Source organism: Balaenoptera musculus, chromosome 15, assembly GCF_009873245.2.
Source record: "Balaenoptera musculus isolate JJ_BM4_2016_0621 chromosome 15, mBalMus1.pri.v3, whole genome shotgun sequence".
Classification (NCBI taxonomy): Eukaryota; Metazoa; Chordata; class Mammalia; order Artiodactyla; family Balaenopteridae; genus Balaenoptera; species Balaenoptera musculus.
This window is the reverse complement of record NC_045799.1, coordinates 74385170-74409344: the sequence shown is the minus strand read 5'-3', so window position 1 is coordinate 74409344 and position 24175 is coordinate 74385170. Positions and strand designations below refer to the sequence as shown.

The window sequence follows — 24175 nt, the reverse complement described above, 5'->3', positions numbered from 1 at the left end:
AGAACCAAGAACTTATTAAAAATGCAGATTCTCAGGCCAGCCCCTGCTCCCCGCCAATCTGTTGAATGGGGGACTCTGGCCAGTGATCTTCCGAGTTTAACTAGGTGATCGTGGTGCCTGCTGAAATCTGGGTTGTGGAGACCACGTGAGCTGTGGATAGGACCCATGTGAAGCAAGGAGGTGCAGAATCCTCTCAGGCTGTTCGGAGGTAGGGTGTCCCTGCCCCCAGATCCTGCGGCCCCAAGGGTCTGACCTTAGGTCCTGGGGTGGCGCTGTCTTAATCCTTTTGTTGGGCCAGGTCTTGAGTCACCATTTTTATAAGGCCCACGAGAAATCATTAGTTGGTCTCGATCAGAAGGCATTAACTAGTGGGTTACGAATATGGGCCAGAAATAGGGAAATGAGATAACAAGAAAGGAAAAGCTTTGATGAAAGAACGGCTCTCTCCTCCAGGCATTGCTTCCCACGCCAGAATTTCTTTTCCTTCTCTTTCCTCTTTTTGTCTACACCTCCTTCCCTGTCCGTCCTGGTCCCGCAGTAAGCTTTACACACAGTTTACCACTTAGCTTGTGGAAGAAATCCCTTCCTGGGAAGCTGGCGGGAGGCGACCTACACCAGGGCTACTCGCTGGACCAGCTGCCTCGGCACCATCTGGGAGTTTGATATCAGTGCGAATTCTCCCACCCCATCACAGAATGACTGAATCCAAATCTCTGGGGGTGGAGGCCAGGAATGTGTATTTTTAATAAGCTCTGCAGGTGATTAGGGGATCTCCGGGCCCCAGCCCCAGGCTTTTTGGTTCAGTACATCTGGGTAGGGCCCAAGAATCTGATAGAGTTTGAGTTGCTGGGGGCAGGAGGTCTGTGTGTGTGCAGGTGTGTGTTAGGGACATCGGGGTGGGGGTACTGCAGAAACCCAATGCCAGGACTGAAGAACATTTTCAGATTACCTTCCATTTTGCAAAGGGGTCCTTCTGCTAGACATTCTACTGTACCTTTGCAAACAACCACCAGCTGAGGGAAAGTGGTTTTTCTTTAGGCCAAATTGAGTGGGAAAAAAAGAAAGAAAAGAAGCGTAATTTCCCTTAAAATTACCCTCTGCTGGAAAGAAGACTGGCAAAAGAAAAAGGTCAAGGTAGGGTCCACACGCCTTAAAAAAAATGTTCAAATTCACGTCCCTCTCCCCCTTGACACTCAGTGGCTCCTCTAATGCCCTAGAAATAGCAGGGAAGAAGCAGGAAGCGGGTGATGTTTCCAAAGGCAGAGGAGCTTCCCCTGAGACAAGGCTCAGGGGGGCCTCTACAAATTACATCCACCGGAAAGTTTCTCCAGCAAGCCACACTTCACAGAGGCCCAATGCCCCCGGCACAGCTCCCGGCTCCCTCCCCAATACCTGTCGGTTATTTCTGCCTTAGTCTCTTAGGCCTTGTCTTGATATCTTTAATCCTTCTGGGTCCACTGGACCTCTGCTTCCCTCGGTGATTGGTTGAAAGTATTTTTGGCTCAGTTCTCTACTCCTTGCTCATCCTGTCTGGGTCTTAGAATCGTATAAGTTCTCACCTGGAGGAAGAAAATTTCCTTGGTGCGGAGATGTGCCTGCCCCCAGAAGTGGGCAAATGTAAAAAGTTATATCAGCCCTGAGGAAGGAAAAGGGAGGTGGTGTTTGGGAAGGAAAGGACCCAAAGCAGAAAATAAGATGAGGATGTGGAAGCGGCATATCTAACACTTTCTGAGGACTAGCTAATTTATTCCGGGCAGCTCCTCAGTATAAAAATGCTTCTGAAGGCAGACATCTACCTTCCTATCTTGAGGGCTGGCGAAGGCTTAAGGAAAAGAAAAATTGTGTGATTGGGCTGAGAGAGAAATTTTTTGCTGAAGCCCTTCTTTGTGAAGGACACTCAGAAAACAAGGTTACAGGCAACAGGATTATCCCCCAGGAGAGTGGCTGCACCTTTGATCTAAATATCCTTCAAAGCAGTAGGAGGGGAGAGAGAAGGGAGGAGGAAAGGCCTGGGGACCTAATAGTTTGTACGTGAGGTCATGCCAGGCTGGATCCAGCCGTGAGTCCTGTAAGCGGAGTGGAGCTTCCACACCTCTCTCCTGGGTAGTTCTGAAACCCACCATCATTGGAGATCGGAGTCTTTTTTTTATTTTATTTTATTTTTTTTATTTATTTACTTTTGGCTGTGTTGGGTCTTCGTTTCTGTGTGAGGGCCCTCCCTAGCTGCGGCGAGCAGGGGCCACTCTTCATCGCGGTGCGCGGGCCTCTTACCATCGCGGCCTCTCCTGTTGCAGAGCACAGGCTCCAGACGCGCAGGCTCAGCAATTGTGGCTCACGGGCCTAGCTGCTCCGCGGCATGTGGGATCTTCCCAGACCAGGGCTCGAACCCGTGTCCCCTGCATTGGCAGGCGGAGTCTTTAATTCAGATTCTGTGCAAGGATGAGACCTCTTTTATTTATTTATTTATTTATTTATTTATGTTTGGCTGCGTTGCGTCTTCATTGCTGTGCACGGGCTTTCTTTAGTTGCGACGAGCGGGGGGGCTACTCTTCATTGTGGTGCGCGGGCTTCTCATTGCGGTGGCTTCTCTTGCTGCAGAGCATGGGCTCTAGGCACGTGGGCTCAGTAGTTGTGGCAGGCGGGCTCAGTAGTTGTGGCATGCAGGCTCTAGGGCGCAGGCTCAGTAGTTGTGGCGCATGGGCTTAGTTGCTCCACGGCATGTGGGATCTTCCTGGACCAGGGCTCGAACCTGTGTCCCCTGCATTGGCAGGTGGATTCTTAACCACTATGCCACCAGGGAAGTCCCGGGATGAGAATTCTTTCACATCCAGTTCTGATGTAAGTTGTGTGGCAGAGTGAAGAAGCCAGACCCCAATCTGAATCACAGTCATATTATCCCACATTGTAGCTGTGTGAGCTTGGGCAAGCCAAGCTCCCTGGGCCTCAATTTCCCCATCTATAAAATAGGGGTAAATAAGACCTACCTTGTGGTGAGGATTAAGAACATAGGAAGTTACTTGAATGTTGTCTGTGCCCAGTGAATGCTAATTCCTATATGGGAACCTTGAAAAAATTCCCCTTTACTTACTGAGCACCCACCTCAGTGGGCAAGGTACGCATTATGTGCTTTATAGATGTCCTTGCAGAATTAATAGCGATAGTCCTTTGTGAATTGGGTGTGTGACCCTCATTTGGTAGGTGAGGGCTCTGAAGCTCCAAGAAGTAGAGTCCAAGGTCTTTTGGAAAATAGTGAAGGTGGGATTTGAACCCAGGTCTGATTCTAATATCCAGGTTCAAAAGTTCTACACAAACTCTCTCCTGATCTTTTGTTTAGCAATAGAAAGTACAGCCAGAGGAAGATCCAAAAGAAATGTACTTCAAACACTTGGTGTGGTAGACAGTATAACCCAGCACTAATTAATGTGTTTGTTGATAATAATTTAATGCCTGTCTTTGGCTATCATATATTTACATGGCACTATATTTTTGTGTATTTATTCATTCTCAGTGTCTACACTTGGTTTCCCCAACAAGAGGACAGGTCAGCCCAGGATGAACTGTGAGTTGGAGATATGGTTTCTTCTCCTCACTGCCACTTAGGAAGAGCCCTGGGCAAGAGGCTGAATTTCTCTGAGCCTCAGCTTCTCTCTCTGTAAAAGGAGCTAAGGATAATTGTTCTGTTCATTTCAAAAATTATTTCAGAGATCAACGGGCTCATAAAAAATCAAAAGCTATGTGCAACCGTGACTTGCTAGAGAAATGCAAGGTTTCCTTCCTGTATCCCCTGAGGGCTGGAGAAAAGATCTGTTGGTTTTTCTCCTGTTTCCTGCAGCCTCTAGCCCCGGGCTGAGACTACAGCAGATGCTCCTAAAACTTTGCTTTGGTCCCTTCCCTCAATTATTCATCCTGAAGTGCAGCCAGACTCGCCTTCCTGGAGCCGTGCTTGGTATGCGTCACCACACCCTGCAATCTCCCTGAAGGCCCCCCCTTGCTGGGGGAAGCAGTTCTATCCACCTCCTAAGCTCAGCAGGTAGGCAGGACCACAGATCACCTCCTATCCCCTTTGCCCCTCTGTCCCTAAACCACCACTCCTCTCCTCCCCCAGCAACCTTTGTCTCAGCCAAGCAGCTCTGCTCTCTACCTAAGACTCTACAGCACTGTTCCTACCTTTCCCTCTGCTAAGGGTGCCCACTTACCTTCCCTCTCATTTCTTCCAGGCCTAACCTAAACTTGACTTTCCTATGAGGCTTCTCCTGAACATCTATCGTGCTCTCAAAGGGCCTGATATTTTAATTTTTTAAAAAATCTAGCTCTTAATATTTATTTACTTTCAACTGAGATAGAATCACATACCATAAAATTCACCCTTTTAGGGTGTACAATTCAGTGGTATTTAGTACATTCCCAAGGGTTGTGAAACCATCACCACCACCTAATTCTAGAAAGTTCTCATCACCCTAAAGAGAAACCCCATACACATTATAAGTCACTCCTCATCCCCCTCCCTCCCCAGCCCCTAGTAATCATTAATCTACTTTCTGTCTCTATGGATTTGCTTATTCTGGGCATTTCATATACATGGCATCATACACTATGTGACCTTTTGTGTCTGGCTTCTTTCACTTAACATAATCTTGCCCAGGTTCATCCATGCTGTAGCATGTGTGGGTACTTCATTCCTTTCTGTGGCTGAATAATATTCCATTGAATGGATGTACCACATTCTGTTTATCCATTCACCAACTGATGGACATTTGGGTTGTTTCTATTTTTTTGGCTATTATAAATAATGCTGCTATGAACGTTCATGTACAAGTGTTTGTGTGGACGTGTTTTCAGTTCCCTTGGGTACAAATCTAGGAGCCACATTGCTGGGTCATACGGTAACTCTGTGTTTAACTTGTCAAGGAACCTATTCCTTTTTGGATCTTACTGAATGCTGAAAATGGCAAGAATACATCATGCTATTGGTGATCTTTTCTATGTTTTTCTTCCCAGTAGATGTTGATATCTTTCTACATAGTACTTGTCACAGTAGGAGTCCAGAAAGTACATGGGGATGAAATGTGAGTTAGGGGAGGTTGACACAGGAGGACACAGAAGTGAGGTTGCCTGTTTTCTTAAAAGCTCATTAGCGAGTCCGTGCACCAGCAGACTCCTGGCTGCTGTGACAGGACCTGGGTTTGTAAGCTCTAGTGACAGACTGCTCCTTCCCCTTCTTATTTTGACAGAAATTCACATGGTTCTGCTCGGCAAATGCCAGGCAGTGGCTCTGGAATTTTTTCCCAGAGACAGGAGTCTACACGGATTTTGCCACTGACCAGCTGGGTGACCCTATGTAGAATGGGTTCATAATCCTTCTGGCTTCAACCTTCAGAGACACTGGCTCCCAAATAAGGTAAATCAGAATCATAACAATTCTGACTAATTGCCCTAACGCAGATGTACGTAAGTGATATTCCTGGCAGGGAGTTTGGGGCTCAGGAAATGGTAAAACAATATAAAACCCAGCTCAGGTGATTCGAACAATTAGCCAGATCTACCAGGTCTGGGAGCTACTAGAGTTCTGTGATCCTTCCAGGTCTGACACTTTATGATTTAGGAAATTGGATAGTTCCATAGCCTAAAGTGGAGTTAATTAAGAGTTTGTGAAAGAGATTTTTCATCAGTGATAACAGAGCGTCCCAGTACCCATGTAAGACCTGAAGTTAGAGGTGGAGGATGTGGTGTCTAAGGGAACAGGTGATGCTTTTGTAGGAGGAAGACAGGCCACCTGTACTTGTGTGGGTATGAGCTGGCCCTTTGTCACCACAAAATCATCTTGGGTTTCTGGATGTCAGACAGCTGTGTCTGGCTTTGAGGGTCCTGCAAGGCTCCCTGGCATGGTGTGGCCAGGTGTTATTTTGGCCTTTCCAGCCATCCTTCTCCTTCATGTAACAAAATTCATCTTTTGGTTTGGGGATCTGTGCCTCTCCACCTGGTGGAACTCTCAATCCAGGGCCTCACCTTTCCCCTAGTAACAAACCAGATTGGCCAGTAGAGTACCCTAAGCTCTTGGCTTGTCCAGAGGTAGGCACATGGGCCAAGCAGATTTGATTGGAGTCCCTTCTTGGAATGGAGCTGAATCTCGAGAGAGAGAATCCTGTTGACTTTGGGGAGAGAGGGCCTGCCCGAGAATGATGCCAACAGAGAGGAAAGGACAGAGAGAATGAGAGCAAGGCAGGGACAGGGAGAGAATGTTGCTTGAGCTCTTTGGGTCCAAGTCAACCAAAGCTCATCCCTTTGGCTTCCCCTATTATTTGAGCCAGTGCTTTTTAGTTTAATGGGGTGTGGGTTGAGTTTCTGTTACTTGAAGCCAAAAGGGTCTTGACTAATACTCTTGGGAACTCCAACGTTGGCAAGGACTTAACTTTAGGGATGAAATGTGTCAAGAGGATGGTTCAAACCCTGTAAATTTGGTCCCTGCACCATCTTTCAAAGATGTGGCATTCCAGCAGTACATACTCTGCAATGTCTCCAGGTAAAAAGTAACATTAAGAAGAGAACTGGGACCAGGGACCGGCCAGTTTTGTTTTTTTTTTTGTTTGTTATGATTGCTTACTAATGTGTTAAGCATTGTACTAAATCTTCTCACGTGTTATCCCATTTAATCCTCATAACAACCATATGAGGTAGGTCATGATAAGATTCCCATTTCACAGATGAAAAAAACTTAGGCTCTTAATATGTATTTAAGTGCCTTACTCAAGTGGCCTATACGTGGTGAGGCAGGATTTTAAGCCAGCCCTGTCCAGAGCGCAGAGCTGGAGTTCTTAGCTATCATGCCTATAGCTCTCCAGGTCTCTATCTTGTATTTCAGAATCTCTTCACTCCCCACTCATGGTTCCAGAAAACTTTCCTACAGGTTTGCTTTGATAGGTCCCCAACTAGAAGAAGAAAAATCTTTTATTGTCCGAAGCCCCAACTTTCTTTCAAACTGTCTCCTGTCTCACCACCTGCCATGGACCTCACCTACGCCTTAACCTCTTACATCTATCCCAGGAGAACAGGTTTTATTTCAGGAAAGTCACGGCACCTGGTGAGCTGGGAGCAGATGCTGTGGATGACACATCATGCCCTTTTCAGTTGGATGGGCATGAAATGCCCAAGGTGTACGGCCAGGTGATGCGCCAGGTCTCCCAATCCAGGTGTGCATTTGACATCCCGACAGAAACATCGTGACTTCAGCAGGGCTGGCTTGAGCTGGAGCCCTGGGACATGGCTGCAAAATTCTTTCTCACCTTCCAAGGAGCCCAGAAATGTTTGAATCTAGATATAACCACCGTTGTCCAATCTTTGCATCATCGGACAAATGAAAAAAATAAGGCTCAGAGAGTTTTAAAATAAGTTCCCCAGGGTCACACAGCTAGTGTACACAGGGCAGGGAACAAAACCCACATGACTGCACAGGGATGCTTTGGGGGCTACCTGGCCTGGGTCACCCCTCTGACATTTGTTTCTCTTGTCCATCATACTGAATGGTACAGAGCAGCTTTGCTGTGTCTTTCACAGAAACTATTTATTCCCCAGTTGATGATTTTTGCTTGATTTCCCTCTCCCGTGCGTGTTGTCAGAATGCCTACAAAACCCTGACAGCTGGTATTCCATTTAGGGACAACACTTGGGGGACGCATCTTGAAAGGGCTCACACACAGATCTTGCTGCACGTCTACTTGACTTCCAAATATAATGTGATTTCACTGGCGACGAAATGGAAAAGGAGTGAGGATGATGAAGAGGCGTCCTGTAAAGAGTCTTTGAAACACCTAAGCTCGGGGAAATGACCCAGGGCCACTAAAGGGGAGCCAGGGCAGGGTTTGGCCGGGTGGACCTAGATTTGAAGCCTTACTCGCAGTTTGACTTCGGACAAATGACTCCATTTTGCTGAGCCTCAGTCTCCTCATCTGTCCCACAGGAACCACAGAACTGATCCCTCAGGCCGTGCCGACAGGTCAGTCCAATGTGTTAACAAATGACCAGCACTTGGCAAGCACGCCAGACAGCGTTCCCTCATCCCTTTCCTCCTGGACTTAGTATATAACATAATTTATCATAAGAACACTTAATAAGGATCTGGTGACAGGCAAATAGATGATTCAATCACAAGACCACTTAATTCCATAGATGTTAGCGACTGGAACCAAATAATAAAATGTGAAATTCGTCTCTCAGTGTCACTGAGCTTATGTTCTCCAAAATCAAAACAGCTGGTGATTACAAGTGGTCCAACTGAAGCAAACCAGCTTAAACCTCTCTTATTTAGCATGGGTGGTGATTGGGCACTGTGGGTAGTCACGTAATCTTGTATCTGACCCGTTTGATAAGACATTAGTACATCAAGCATAATCTATCTTAGTAAAGGACTTAAAAAAAAATGTCTGAGGGATTGGAAGGGTCTTGAAGTCCAACTTTTAGTGAAATATTCTCATTGGATTGGGGACACATAGGCTGCCCACCAGTGGGTAATACCAGAGAGCCCCTGAATTGAGTGGGGTTAAGTGACCTCTTGCCCAAAGCACCCAGCACATGGGTGGCACCTGGTCAAGTGTCTGACTCAAGTTGATGATTTTCCACTTGGAAACCAGGCGTGAATGAAGGAAAAGTCCACTCCAGAATCCTTGCATTAGATTCTTCTAGATTCTAGTCTCTTCTCTGCCTTCCCAGGGCCTTCTGTAGGTGACTTCTTTTGGTGCTCTAGGAAAGTGGGTTCTATCCATGGTGTGACACCCCAATTCAGGACTTCCTGAAGAAGTCAGGAAAACCTTCCTTACATGTAACTTGGAATTTCATCCTATTTCCTCTTGTCCTTTTCTTGGGAGAAGATGGAAAAAGTAATGCTTACCTATGATCACAGAGCCCTACGTACCATAAAGATTAGGCAGATCAGACTGTGTGAGGGGCTCTGTGTATGTGTGTGTGTGCGAGTTGTTTGTATTGACCTAAAAATCCAATAGATAAAACAAAATCAAGGCAAAATGAAAACTAAAAAGAGGACAAAAACCCCCTCAAACCTCTCCCATCAGGGGTACCACACCCTTTGGACCTCTGGCCTATTTCTCCGTTCTTTATTCTTCCATTCATGTAGAAGTAATAATCAATACTTCCTGACTTAATGGACAGAATCTGAACACCTTTGTGAAAGTATCAGACCCAAGATTTATAAAAGTGAAAAATACAATCGTTGACATAAAATGATGCTGATGGCCTTTGGAAGCCCTCCTGTTAATTTCTAATGGACACACACTGCAGCATTTTCAAAGCTTTTCCTCACTCCAGAAGCTCCAGCTTTGCTGAACTCAAAGACATCTGACGTGGGCTTCTTCAAATTCTGACTCTGCTACAAAATGCCTGTTTCACTGACTATCTCCTCCTTCTTTGCTCAGAGACCGATGTGCCCTTTCATTTTTTTAAGGCAAAGACTTCTTACATCTTTAGGTGTAATAGGTCCTTACACCTTGATTCCTTCCTCTGACACCAAATAGAGCAGAATTTCCAAGCGCCATGGATCACCCAGCTTTACGGGCGAGCAAATCAGCATGGGAACATATTTGCTGCCGCAAAGCTCTCAGAAGAGCAGGAGAGAGCTTCCTGAGTGGGAAGCAGAAAGAGTGGAGGTGGCCTGAGGGGGGCTCTGGGGCCTGGGGGAAATATTCCAGCTCTCGTCCCTGCATCGGTCATTTGGGGTTGCAGAGAAGATAAAATTTGGAGAGATAAGAGTTCCATTGCTGGGACTTCCCTGGTGGTTCAATGGTTAAGACTCCGCACTTCCACTTCAGGGAGGGTGGGTTTGATCCCTGGTCGGAGAACTAAGATCCCGCATGCCTCGTGGTGCGTGGCCAAAAAAAAGAAAAAAAAGTTCCATCATTGAAATTAAGAAAGGCAATCACCTTGTCCCTACAGAGTTAGATGCTGGATTTACCAAGATGTGGGATGGTGCCCGCTGACAGGTGGGAGGGGGATTCTGAAATGTCAGCGAGGCCTTGGCTGAAGTGGCTGGACAGGCGAGGGGGCAGCCTGGGTTAAGGGCGAGAGCAGACCGGAAGGAGTTGATCGCTGGGGCAATGGGGCGGCCCAAACAGCTGGAGGCCGAGAAGATTTAGGAAGCACAAGCCATGCAACTACGCCATCAGACTTCGGCAGAAGCAGGGAGAGGCTCAAACTGCCAGCAGGTCCCTGTTTGTGGGCAGCAGGCATGGGGGAAAGATGGAAGGGAGAAGGCCAAGGTCACCACAAGGTCTCAAATGGACTCTCTCAGTCCTACGGCACCAGGGTGAATTCTGTGTCTGTGCGTCCATCTCTTCCCAGACTCCTTTGTCCTGAGTAAAATCAGGGAGCCCCTTTCCTGAATCTGGAGAGAGCCGTGGGCATTAAAATACATGCACTGGTGACTTTGGTCATATCCGAGATGGGAAAAATCTTACACCTAAACACAAACACAGTGAGGTTGTGTTTGGGGCCAAAAAGCGCTGACGTATTTTAAAAACCCTCTCTGACATGAAAATATGTAAAAGGGATTATGTAATCAAGATCACAGAGGTCATTCAAGAAATCAAGGTGTGAATTACAAATAATATTCCTTTTATTAAATAAGATCATGAATTTTAAAGCACAGTGTCTGGCCCTTATCAATCACCCCCCAAACAGTAAGTGTTGCTAATGCTATATGTACTAATCATTAAAGCAGACCCAGGAAGACTTCTATTTGGAAACCCCTAAGTCAGCTATTTATTTTATTAATATATGAGCTTTTGAGTAATAAAAAGACAGTGCTTGGAGTTCAGACTATTTCCCAGGGCAGTCTGACCTTTCTGAAATTACTAAGACTTGTGACATTTCTCTGAATAAAGCACCAATCCATGAACATAGGTTCTTGTGGAAGATGCAGTGCTCAGAAATACTCTTCCTACTCATTTCAAGAGTGTGTCTGACAGCAGGGTGACCAGAGCCCCCAGATCTACTGTTTGAGCACTGAGTCTGTCAGCTAAAATCAAGATGGAACGGAGAAGCCAGGCCTGCTGTTTTCCCAAATTTTAATCTAATCCCTGCCCTCTTCACCCGTCCTCGTCCTCCCAATTCCCCTGCCTGCCCGGCGGTAGACGGCATTGGCTGTGACCCTCCCGCCCTTGTGTGGTCCGTGTGGCTCCAATTCCAAACGCAGACATTGATGCTATGCTCCAAGTCCCAAGCAGGGCAACCAAGGCACCTTCTGGACCACAGCTGGGTTTTGTTTGCTGTACACAGCACTTTTGAAAATTTTCACTGTGAACGCCTTTACAAGGAGGCATTGCTGTCAAGTTTACCCCAATCCCACCACTCCCTATTTCCCTGATGTGAGTTAATTTTGTCACCTCGGGGTATAAGCCACCTCCCGTTTCCTGTAGCAGTTCAGCCCTCACAGGGCCCACGGGCGCCCAGGTCTGGATGTACCACTGTGTCCACCTAGACAAGCTCAGCCCCGTGTTGTCTGCCTGTCGTGGGCCTTGGCTGGTTCTAACACAGCAGCTCCCAAACCAAAGAACCAAATTCCATTCTGGTGTCTATGTGACAGCTTACCATCTGTACACATTGGCTTGTTGTAATGTTCAGAAAAAAAGAACCGAAAAAAATAGGAGACCTTTTAAAAAAGTCTCAACCTTAAATAAGTTAAAAATTGCCCGTAGCCTGCTATGCTGTTTTAAGGTAATTTAAAAAACTTCTGTACATCAGAGCTGTTAAAGCAGCTCTGATTTTCAAAGTTGGAAAGAGGGATTTGATTATTTAACTTCCCTGGAACTCTCTATTGATTAGGGAATAAGGTAGCCTTTTTTTTAAGCTTTCTTTCGTGAGTCCAAGAAAAATGACCTCTCATGGGTCTCTTTTTTGGCCCCAGGAGAACCTTATTTTCTTGGTGAAGTTCATGAGAGTTTTTTCATGAGCAGGGCTTTTGTTGGCCAGTGTATTCAGAGAGCATAGAATAGAGGTAATTCATTCCTAAGGATCCTGTGAAGTAGGTGTAATTATCCTGATGTTTATAGGTGAGGAAACTCATTCAGAGAAGATACATGCCTTGCCCAAGGTCACACAATTAGCCACTGGACTTGATCCGGGTTTGCGGACAGCTCAAACAGGCTCCTTACATCACCCCACGCAGCCCCCACTACATAAAGGCCCACACCACAAAGCCACTCATCAAGTCACAGACCCCAGGGTCACCGGAGGAAGGAAGGGTCAATACAGGTCTTGCAAAAATGCAGAGTTGGGGGAAAAAATAGAAAAAAAAGAAACCTACTACATCTTGGCAAAAAGGATCTTTTAACCTCGGTCCTGGATTTGTGGCTTCCGTCCAAGGCCACTTCGGCCCAAGAGACTGTAAACACATTTTTCATACAGAGGATGTGGAAGGGCTGGCCTATCCCAGATCAGGCAGAGAGCAGAAGCAGAGGTACCTACCGCCCTCAAACTCCGTCTGGCAGTTCCCCGAGGTCTCATTCAGGCTCTCTTCCTCGTTGATGATGATGTTCTCAATGTCCTTCATCGTTAAGTGGTCCCGGAAGGCGTGATAGAGGATGTGCTTCAGCTCTTCCAGAGTTATCCTCTGCATGTCGAACTGTGGAGATAAAGAGGAGTGAGGGGGGACTTCCCTGGTGGCACAGTGGTTAAGAATCCGCCTGCCAGTGCAGGGGACTTGGGTTCGAGCCCTGGTCCGGGAAGATCCCACGTGCCGCGGAGCAACTAAGCCCATGTGCCACAACTACTGAGCCTATGCTCTACAGCCCATGAGCCACAACTACTAAGACCGCGACCCACAACTACTGAGCCAGTGTGCCACAACAACTGAAGCCCACACGCCTAGAGCCCGTGCTCCGCAACAAGAGAAGCCACCGCGATGAGAAGCCCGTGCACGGCAACGAAGAGTAGACCCCACTCGCTGCAACTAGAGAAAGCCCGCGCGCAGCAACGAAGACCCAACGCAGCCAAAAATCAATCAATCAATCAATTTACAAAAAAAAGAGAGGAGTGAGAGGGTCTGGGGCACTTGGGGGTGAGAACTCAGCTTGGGGCATGACTAGCAAGCCCTAAGCCTTCCTACAGAGATCTGTCCCAGCTTTTCAAGACATCAGATGAGCAGTTTCCTGCCACACTCAGCTCCAAGCACACTTGTGAACTTGCAGGAACTTCTCGGGAATTCAGGGAATGCGATTACCCTCTCAGTAGAGAATCTTGGAGAAAAAGATGCCACCTGCTAGTTTGGTTTCCTACTCATCCAGCCATCTGCTGTCACCCCTCCACACCTCATGTACTTTGGAGTGTGTCACACTTCAGACAATGCATATGTCTCTAGAAAGTTTTAAATCTTCCAAGAAGCCAGCATGTATCTTGCTCTAACAAGATAAAATGCACGTTCCAAGCCATGTTTATGAGGAAGAACAGCTGAAAAAAGGTGTAGCGTTTCCACTTATGTTCTTCCGCTACAAGGGACAAGATTTACTTTTCCACTCCATTTCTATCAGATTTGGTCATGTCACTTTCTTGGCCAATGAAATGTGAGTAGAACTAACATAGGTCACATTGATTAAAATCTTTAAGAGCCATTGTGTGGTTCTAGCCTGTGTCCTTTTCCTTCTGTCCTACAAAGAGGCTGTTCCTTCTGTTGGGGTCCCAGAATGAGGATAAAGTGGAGAAGATAGCCCCAAAAAGGAAAACTAATGGGAGTAACAAGTGCCCTTCGTTGTAGCCATAGAGATTTGGTATAACTTGGTTTAAGTCAACAATATAGAAATTAGTATACAGAAATGAAAAGCTACCAGAACAAAAGATGATGTATGGATTCCAGGGCCAGGAAAATAAGAAAACTGTTATTGGAGGCTGGAAAGATAACAACCCATGTTGTGCAGTAGCAAAACATTTGGTAAAGTTGTTGCCTGTGATAACTCAGAGGGCAGATACACATTGAATGGGTTTGTGGCTTTAGGTAAAAAGTTTGGGACACAGCAGGCTCTGGTTGCAATCGGTTGCTCATCTACAAGAAAGAGATGAGCTCAGAGTGAACTAAATCAGACAGAGAAAGACAAATACTGTATGATCTCACTTACGTGCGTAATCCACAAACCAACCAAACAACCAACACGTATTCACGGATCCAGAGAACAGATGGGTAGTTTCCAGAGGCAGGGGGGTGGGGAGTGGGTGAAATAGGTGAAGGGGGTCAAAAGGTACAAACTTCCAGTTATAAAATAAGTCCTGCAGATGTAATATCCAGCATGGTGACTATAGTTAATAACATTGTATTGTGTATTTGAAAGTTGCTAAGAGAATAGATCTTAAAAGTTCTCCTCACACACAAAAATTGTGTAACTATGTGTGGTGATGGATAACTAGACCTCTTGTGGTGAGCATTTCACAGTATACACAAATTTCAAATCATTATCTTATACATAGGAAACTGATATAATGTTATACGTTAATTATACTCAATTTGAAAAAAAGGTGATGAACTCAGGAAAGAATTGATTGTTTTGCAAGCCAGGAATAGAGACAACCCCAAAATTTCTGGTCTTGCAGGGTTGAAAGAAGCAATTGTTTCTCATCTCCTACTAGGAAGAGATAAAATTGAGAAATGCTATAAATAACAATCCAAGCCTATTAAAACAAATCAAAATGTCCCTTGTTAAAATCTCTGAATATGTTAGGTGGCTCTCCCAGAAAGCTGGTCATTAAGTTTAGAGAGAGGTATGTCTCAAAAATAATTGTGGATGTGGCTATTAGCAGAAACCAACTGGAGTTAAATAGATTTTTAAAAATGACTAACTTTTTGAGAGAGCCAAGAGCAAACAGCCTGGGACTAAACGACTATGACTGTTCAAAACTTAAAATTATCTTTGGGCTCCCAACCTTCTCTGGGCACAAACCACTTTGAGGATGAGTTACAGAGGCCCCAAGAAGGGTACATTTTCCAATTCCCTTGATAGGGATAGAGTAGGATAATTAAATAGTCAGTTTAGAAATCTCACTAGGGGATTAAGACAGAAAAGGAATTTTAAGGGAGTTTGGGAGACTGTTATAAGCTAATAACCACTCAAGAAAAGAATCCAGTAACCTAGCAACAATCTACTCTACCTTGAAAGAAGACCAGGTGCATCCAAGTGCCAGACACACTCAAGCCACAAACCCTGATATTTAAAACACAAGACAATAGATACGGGATGTGAATCCTGTTACATGAACTCAGAGAGTTAAGAGTCCTCGAAGAGTAGCATTTCTGCATGTGGCCAAGACAGAAATATAGGTGAAAGGGGAAAGAAACTAGGTGAAAGGGGACATTATACCAAAACCTGAGATAAATGACCATATTTTAGTATATGTTATCACCCTTTTGCTAATATATATATGATCTAAGTAGCACCATGACATCTGCCCAAGAATGAGGAAGAGGTGGTCTTCTCTTCTCCCCACTTTTAATTTTAGTATACAAATGTAGCCCTCTTTGTTCTCAGGGCTGTGTTCCCTTGCCAGCCCACTTGTATCTCTCACAAGCGTCCTATGCTAATAAACTCACTCTTGACGTGCCGCTTTGCCTCACACTGACTTCCTGTGATGAGACAAAAGAACCTGAGCTTCAGTAAGTCCTGACACCAGGTGAGTGGTTTTAATCAAAAGACAGCCATCATCAAAAAATCTGCAAACAATAAATGCTGGAGAGGGTGTGGAGAAAAAGGAACCCTCTTGCACTGTTGGTGGGAATGTAAACTGACAGAGCCACTATGGAGAACAGTATGGGGGTTCCTTAAAAAACTAAAAATAGAACTACCATATGACCCAGCAGTCCCACTACTGGGCATATACCCTGAGAAAACCATAATTCAAAAAGAGTCATGTACCACAATAGTCATTGCAGCTCTATTTACAATAGCCAGGACATGGAAGCAACCTAAGTGTCCATCCACAGATGAATGGATAAAGAAGATGTGGTACATATATACAATGGAATACTACTCAGCCATAAAAAGAAATGAAATTGAGTTATTTGTAGTGAGGTGGATGGACCTAGAGTCTCTCATACAGAGTGAAGTAAGTCAGAAAGAGAAAAACAAATACCGTATGCTAACACATATATATGGAATCTAAAAAAAAAAAAAAAAGATCATGAAGAACCTAGGGGCAAGACGGGAATAAAGACGCAGACCTACTAGAGAATGGACTTGAGGGCATGGGGAGGGGGAAGGGTAAGCTGGGACGAAGTGAGAGAGTGGCATGGACATATATACACTACCAAATGTAAAATAGATAGCTAGTGGGAAGCAGTCGCATAGCACAGGGAGATCAGCTGGGTGCCTTGTGACCACCTAGAGGGGTGGGATAGGGAGGGTGGGAGGGAGACGAAAGGGGGAGGAGATATGGGGATATATGTATATGTATAACTGATTCACTTTGTTATAAAGCAGAAACTAACACACCACTGTAAAGCAATTATACTCCAATAAAAATGTTAAAGAAAAAAAAAGAAAAAGACAGTGGGTTTGAGTCCCCTTGTAGTCAGGGATCGTGGATTCAAGTCCCAGCCCGTGGGTTCAAGTCCCAGTCTGAGCTATGGCTAGGTTCGAGTCCCATCTGAGAAGGAGTGCAGTTTCACCCTCATCAGGTGAGTACAAAGAGAACAAGTGGAAAAGGATGGATCTCCCAGATGGTGATGAAATCATGTAACGACATCAAGTGCCATTTCCAGGAAACACAACTAGGGTCTAATCAAGGAACATACCTCACCTCAAGGTCTGTTCAACAGGATTTCAGAATTGCTCCGAGACTTGGACTGCTATGCGTGTTCCATTGTTTGCTTTCTGGATGGGAATATTTTTGGTGGTTAACCTGACCCCGTTCCACTACTATAAATTGAGTGTGTGTTGGGGGGATGGGGTGGATTCAGGGGGGTAATTTGACTTTGCAGTTCATATGTCTCCAGATCAAGAGAAGTCACACCCAGATTTGATGTACATCTTGAGATTCTAGATCTTGTCTTCTGTTGTCATTGGATGGGACTTTTGAGTGTCTCCCTTGGGGAGGGGATGAGTACATTTTGTGGCTGAAGGGAGGGAAATAAATATTTATGAGCAAGAGTGTGGGCTGTAATGGGTTATATTATTTCCAATGATTTCTTTCCCCTTCCTGTGAGAGGATTATATCTCCCTGCCCATTAGCACCAGGCTTTGGCCAACTGAACGAGGGTGAAAGTGATCTATATGAAAGTGATGGAATTCCAAGGAGAAGTCTCAAAGTTATCCGTGTGTTCTGCCATTTCTCTTTTTCTTCTGCCACAAAAACACACTAAATATGGGCCGTTCCTTCATCCTGGGTCCCAGAGTGAATGCAACATGGAGCTAATCCATGAAGGGCATGTAATTTGAGTGAGAAATAAACCCCGGTTATTAGCCATTAAGACTTTAGGATTTCTGCAGTATAACTCACCCAAGACTGAATACAGAAATCAATGTTTTAAGTTAGTCTGGATCATGACGAAAGGAAGTTTGAGACATTTTTTTCCCCCTGCTTTCTTTGTAAAGCAATTCCTACCTGGCTTTCAATATGCCCCTTGTTCTGGCAAATTAAATTGGGTTACTGGAACTTGCTGGAAACCTAAATGACTCAAGTTCAAAGCCATTTATATGAGTAAGAATAATTGAAGGGGGAGTGTGTGTGTGTAAAGTGGACTTGTTTTCTGCATCACAGTTTGACTATGAAAGTGAATTCCGAGACACTTAGGGTTGACCCATGACATAATCTCCCTTTAGATTTGATAGGAGATCATGCGGTTATTAGCCTGGATATCGAGAGAAGCCTGGCAAAATGCATGGTGAGGGTGATGGACCTCACAGATGGGAAATCTGGGGCCCCTCTGCCATGGTTAGAGACAAAGAATGACAAAATCAAACAGACTCTGAGAAAATGAGTAACCATTTCCTGGAAGACCAATTTGAAGGACCAGAGTACCTGGAAAAAGTCTCATCAGCTGAGAATTTGCTGAAATTCAGATATTAGGTGAAAAGGACTAGTCAGGGGCTGTAAAAAGAGAAGGAAAAATGGAGATTCCAGAAATCTATAGTTTTCCTTTTATTTGGTTCTCTGGGTCACGTTTTAATGTGAGGATATTAATACTTAAGCAAAATCAGTTGAGTAGGATTCCATGTTTTCTGCATTGTCAGAATAGAGCTGTCTTTTACAAGTTTGAAAGAAATCACTATAAAACAATACGGGCACAATGCCAACAAGTATTTCTTTCATGGTGATCAATCCATTGAGCTTTTAAATTTTTCTTGAGTCAATTTTGAAATCACATCCTTTTTCAGAAAACCAGCCAAAAGATTTTCATCACTGTTAGCACGTAACTATGCACAACAGTTCCACAATTTTAAATTTCTCTCAATGCTTCTTCTATCCCATTTGGTATTTTTAACCCTATTTGTTTTTCTTTCTTCTAGGTTTGATTTTTTGTTGTTTTATTCTGTTTTTAGTGAATCTTGGTTAAAGAGCCACTTTAGCCTGTACAGCTGCTATTTTTAGGAACCTAAGGAGTCTCCCATTATGGTAAAATCTCTGTAGAGTCAATTACACAAATATAGTTATCCTTATTAATCATATTATGTAGTCTTATAATTATCATCTGTATCTTGTATAACCTTATTTTCTGTGGATGACTTGATGTGTCAAAGACCATGAGTAACACACTGCAGTCTGTGGAAAAGAATTGCATCTCCACAAATTGTTCTTTTAGTCCTAATATTTTTTAAACGAGGCTATCCTTTATAGCAAAAAGATTGATTTCCTAATTCAACAAATGGTTATTGAGGCTGACTCCACACCAGACACTGTGATGGAGACACAAAGGTGAGCGAGATGTTGATTGCTTTCAAAAGACAAGCAAATGAGTGATTTTAATTCAGTGGGATAACTTGCTGTGATAAGGGCCACCCAGGATGGCTTGGAAACCCCTGGGGAATGTAAAAGCTCACAGGTCCATCAAACGGCCATGTGTTGAGTTCTTCTGAGGACTTGGAGCAGGAGAAGGTGGTCGGGGATGAGATGAGAGCTGTGGGCGGGGTGCTAGTCAATAAAGGCCATGGAGAGGAGCTTGGTGGTGGTGGTTGTTGTTTTTATTGGAGTAGAGTTGCTTTACAATGTTGTGTTAGTTTCAGGTGTACAGCAAAGTGATTCAGTTATATATATCTATATATTCTTTTTCAGGTTCTTTTTCATTACAGGTTATTACAAGATATTAAATATAGTTCCCTGTGCTATGCAGTAGGTCCTTGTTGTTTATTTTATATATAGTAGTGTGCCTCTGTGAATCCCAGACTCCTAATATATCCCTCCCCCTCCTCTTTCCCCTTTGGTAACCATAAGTTTGTTTTCTGTGTCTGTGAGTCTGTTTCTGTTTTGTAAATAAGTTCACTTGTGTCATTTTTTTTAAAGATTCCACATATACGTGATATCATACTTGTCTTTCTCTGTCTGACTTGCTTCACTTGCTAGGATAATCTCTAGGTCCATCCACAGCTTGGTTGTTTTTTGCTTGTTTGCTTTTACTTTTTTATTGTGGTAGAATATACATAACATACATTTACCATTTTATCCATTTTTAAGGGTCCAGTTCAGTGGCATTAAGTACATTCACATTGTTGTGCAGCCATCACCACCGGCAGTCTCCAGAGCTTTTTTATCTTCCCAGCTGAAACTCCTTACCCATTAAACACTATCTCCCCATCCCCCCACCCCCGCCCCGCCCCCAGGCTCTGGCAGTCACCATTCTACTTTCTGTAAATAGCCAAATGTGAATTTGACTGCTCTAGGTCCCTCGTGGAAGTGAAACGTACAGTATTTGTCCTTTTGTGACTGGTTAATTTTGCTTGGGTCATGTCTGCAAGAATCATCAATGTCGTAGTGTTTATTCCTCTTTGAGGCTGAACAACATTCCATCGTATGTATACTTTGTTTTTCTATTTATCCATCCCTGAATACTGGTATTGCTTCTGCCTTGTGGCTGTTACTGCTATGAATGTGAGTGTACAAGCATCTGCTCGTGTCCCTGTTTTCCGTTTTTTGGGGTATATACCTAGAATTGGAATTGCCAAATCAATGGTAATTCTATGCTGAATTTTTTGAGGAATGGAGCTTAGTTTTACCTTTTGGGTAGGATGGGGTGCCACGAAAGGATTTTCAACAGAGAACTTACTTCATCACGATTGAGCCTGAGAAAAATTACCCTTTGCTGGCAAAAGCTGCAAGATGACCGGAGGGAAGGCTATTGAAATAACAGGTTTAGAAACTACGGTGGTGTTGAAATAGCCTGCCAGGCCCAAGATGTAGCCAATTCTGCCCCGGGGTGTCACGCCAGCAAACCAAAACCTAGATAACTTTCATGTCCCTGTAAACACTCCTCTTGACCAGAAACACAGTAGATCCAGTCGGCCAACTCCCAAATGCCAACCCAACTCCGGGCTTTCTCACGCCAAACAAGGGGGACCTTGTGACCCCAGCCAATCAAATATTTTCTGTTTTTTCTCTTCTTTGTTCTTTATTCTTTATCCTATAAAAGCTTCCTGCCTCCTACCCCATTTTGCAGTTCTCGGAATGGAACCTGTCCGCTTCATGAAATGTTAAATAAAGTTTGCTGATATGACCGAAATTGTCTTCTTTAATCATTTTTAAACTGTGGACTGTGGCGACAGAGAGCATTCAAGAGCCAAGTAAGAGACAGTTGGACAAGATGACTCGTGTGTGGAGGGTGAAACTCAGTGAACCAATCAGGATCACACCTGGGTTTTACGCTCAGCCGAATGGGAACAGAGGAAGAAAAGGCTTGGAGAAAAAGGTGACGTGAAACTGTGGATGTGTGCATTGGCGGTTCCGGAGGGACAGCCCAACAGAACAGCCCAGGAGGCAGTAGGATGTACAGATATGGGCTAATGACCTGGAAGTCATTTGCATACAGATGATAATAAAAGTCATCAGAAAAGATGGTAACCTGGGAAGAGTGTATTGAGTATGAAAAAGCCCAGGAAAGGCACTGGGAGGATATCAAGATAAACGGATGGGCAGCCTCCCTTACAGAATGGGTAAGGTACGTGTGATATTACGAGTTATAATAAGTATATATTTTGGTCTTCCATCCATTGTTCCTGGCTCACATCTCCCCAAACCCTTGGAATTTCTTAAGTGATAAAAGCCGTAGAGCATCTTTGTCATATTTGGTCTCTTGTCCTCAGCTCCTGAAATCACATCAGAGCCATAAATGGGTGTCTCATTATTCATAACAAGCCCCTTTCATCCACAATGGAGTTTATGTTAATGAGGTGACTTTTGGAAATCCTCTAAAGATGGAGGAGATGGTCACCAGAGGAATCAGTCATGAATAGAGGGTTGGAACTTTCAGTCTCATCCCCTGTTATCCAGGGAGGAGAGAGGGGCTGGAGGTTGAATCAGTCACTCATGGCCAATAATTTAATCAACCATGGCTATGTCGTGAAGCCTCCATAAACACCCAGAAGGAGGGGGTTTAGAGAGCTTCTGGGTGAGCGAACCAGAATGCACCCATGTGCTGCCATGCCAGGCCCCCACCTCCATGAGGACAGACGTCTCTTTGTTTGGGATCTCGCCCTATGTATCTAGCCATTGATTTGTATCCTTTAATCGCCTTGTAATAAACTGGTAATCTAGTAAGTAAACGGATTTCCTGAGTTCTGTGAGCTGCTCTAGCAAATTAATAGAACCCAAGGGGTGGGTTGTGGGAACCTCCGATTTACAGGCCAATCAGAAGCACAGGTGACAAGCTGGACTTGTGATCGGCATCTGAGGTGGTGGCGTCGGGGGCAGTCTTGTGAGCTCAAGTCCTTAACTTCTGGGATCTGATATTGTCTCTGGGTAGAGAGTGTCAGAATTGAGTTGAACTGTAGAACACCCAGCTGGTGATGGAGAATTGCTTGGTGGTGTGGGGAAAAAACCCACACGTTGGAAATGGCTACAGAATTGTACTGCGTGTTATCAATATACACAATCTGTCATTAAAAAATATTTAAGTGCCTTCTATTGGAAAAAAAATCTGTTTATACATCAATACGGCTATGCTTGCTTTTTTTCTGTGTGCATTTTCCATTAAACATCTCTCCTTTGGTTTTTAAACTTTCTGTGTTATATTATACACATGTCTCTTTAAAAAGGTATGTCTCGGGCTTCCCTGGTGGCGCAGTGGTTGAGAATCTGCCTGCCAATGCAGGGGACACGGGTTCGAGCCCTGGTCTGGGAAGATCCCACATGCCGCGGAGCAGCTGGGCTCGTGAGCCACAACTACTGAGCCTGCGCATCTGGAGCCTGTGCTCCGCAACAAGAGAGGCCGCGATAGTGAGAGGCCCGCGCACCGCGATGAGGAGTGGCCCCTGCTCGCTGCAACTAGAGGAGGCCCTCGCACAGAAGCGAAGACCCAACACAGCTAAAAATAAATAAATAAAATTTTTTTAAAAAGCTAATTACTTTAAAAAAAAAAAGGTATGTCTCTTGGGAGGGATAAATTAGGATTTGGGGATTAAAATATACATGCTACTATATATAAAATAAATAACCAACAAGGACCTACTGTATAGCACAGAGAACTATACTCAATATCTTGTAATAACCTATAACAGAAAATAACCTAAAAAAGAATATATATATGATATACACACATTTTATATATATGTATATATACATACATATATATACTCACACATAACTGAATCACTTTGCTGTACATCTGAAACTAACACAACACTGTAAATCAACTATATTTCAAAAAAAGTTTTTTAAAAACTTCAAAAAAAGGTATGTCTCATAAAGAGAATGTACATTTCTTACAAAGAGAATAGAGTTGGATTTTTAAAAAATCTAACGTGAGAATCTTTGCCTTCCAATGGTGGAGTCTAGTTACATTTTCATATATTGTTATAAACATGTTTGGCTGTACTTTTGTTAGTTCATCTCCTGTTATCTAGCCTTCAGACCTTCCTTATGTTTTCCTTGCCTTTTGTCTTTTGAAAAAAGAGAACCCTACAGTTGTCCTAGTTTTGATTATAGTGCTGGATATCTTTCCATTTATCAACTGCATTACTTTAGCCATAATTTCTTGTATTATCAAACTCAAGAAATTAAACTGCATTTTCTCATCTTTCCTTACATATGATAAGAAAATTTATAAACCTTCATGTTCCTATCTCTTACCTGACACTTTATAGTCTTCGTAAGTTTAATTTGAGATTTATCATGACACGTTTTCTACTATTTGCATCTTGTTCTAGAACAGTATTTGGCTTCTGCGTTTAATTTTGTAACATTTATAACAGCTACTGCTATTTCACTGTATTTAATTGACTTCAGTGCTCAGTTCCATTTTTCTATGGCTCTCCCAACCCTGAGTACCTGACTTCCATCCAATTATCTGCTGCAAAACTTAAAAAAATGGTTTGACAATGAAGCATTTGTGAACATTACATTTTCTGAGTTCTTCTATTCTGATAATACTTCCCCGTTCCCCACATCCCATGACAGACAACTTAGTTTGGTAGAAAATTCTAGAATCGCACAAAATTTCCCCTCCAAGCTCCATTGGAACTTTTCCAGTTCCAGTGTTGTTTATTGCGGGGGAGGAGCAAAAACAGATTGGATGGTGGCCTAAGTTTTCACTTTGAAGATCATTTTTTTTTCTTCCTGGACACTAGTAGGAATATTTCATTATCCATGAAACTAAACAAATGTTTTCCATGCTCTGCTAAACGACATGTTTTTGCATTAATCTTGGTTGGAATTTTGTGAGGGGGCTTTTAATTTTTACACCAATGTCATTTTCTGCCTCCTGTTTCCTGACAATCACTTTGGTTCTTGTCTTTCTCCTGTTCTATCTAATACGTTCCTTTCTCCAGAACACGAATGCTTCTTAGATTTCTATTCTTTGTTTCCAAAGTTTTCATTTTTTCTCTAATAATTTTCATCACTTTGTTTTGTATTTCACATTACTCATTTTTTTTTTTTTTTGCACTGTTAATTCTGTTCCTACTGTCTCTGGAGAAGATTTTAATTCTGCAGTGTAATTTTGTTTCCTTCCATAATCTTTTTATTTTATATTATTTATTGTATTACGTAT

General features: G+C 43.8%; 1 protein-coding gene across 11 annotated transcripts in view; it reads right to left on the bottom strand.

The window, feature by feature from the left end:
* The window catches only part of CALN1 (calneuron 1), a 471992-nt gene that overhangs the window by 5236 nt on the left and 442581 nt on the right, over positions 1 to 24175 (bottom strand). For all 11 annotated transcript variants that reach the window (XM_036825183.1, XM_036825180.1, XM_036825182.1 and 8 more), the window contains one exon: positions 12469 to 12625. In XM_036825183.1, the coding sequence (XP_036681078.1) occupies positions 12469 to 12625 (157 nt within the window). The remainder of the gene's footprint in view (positions 1 to 12468; positions 12626 to 24175) is intronic.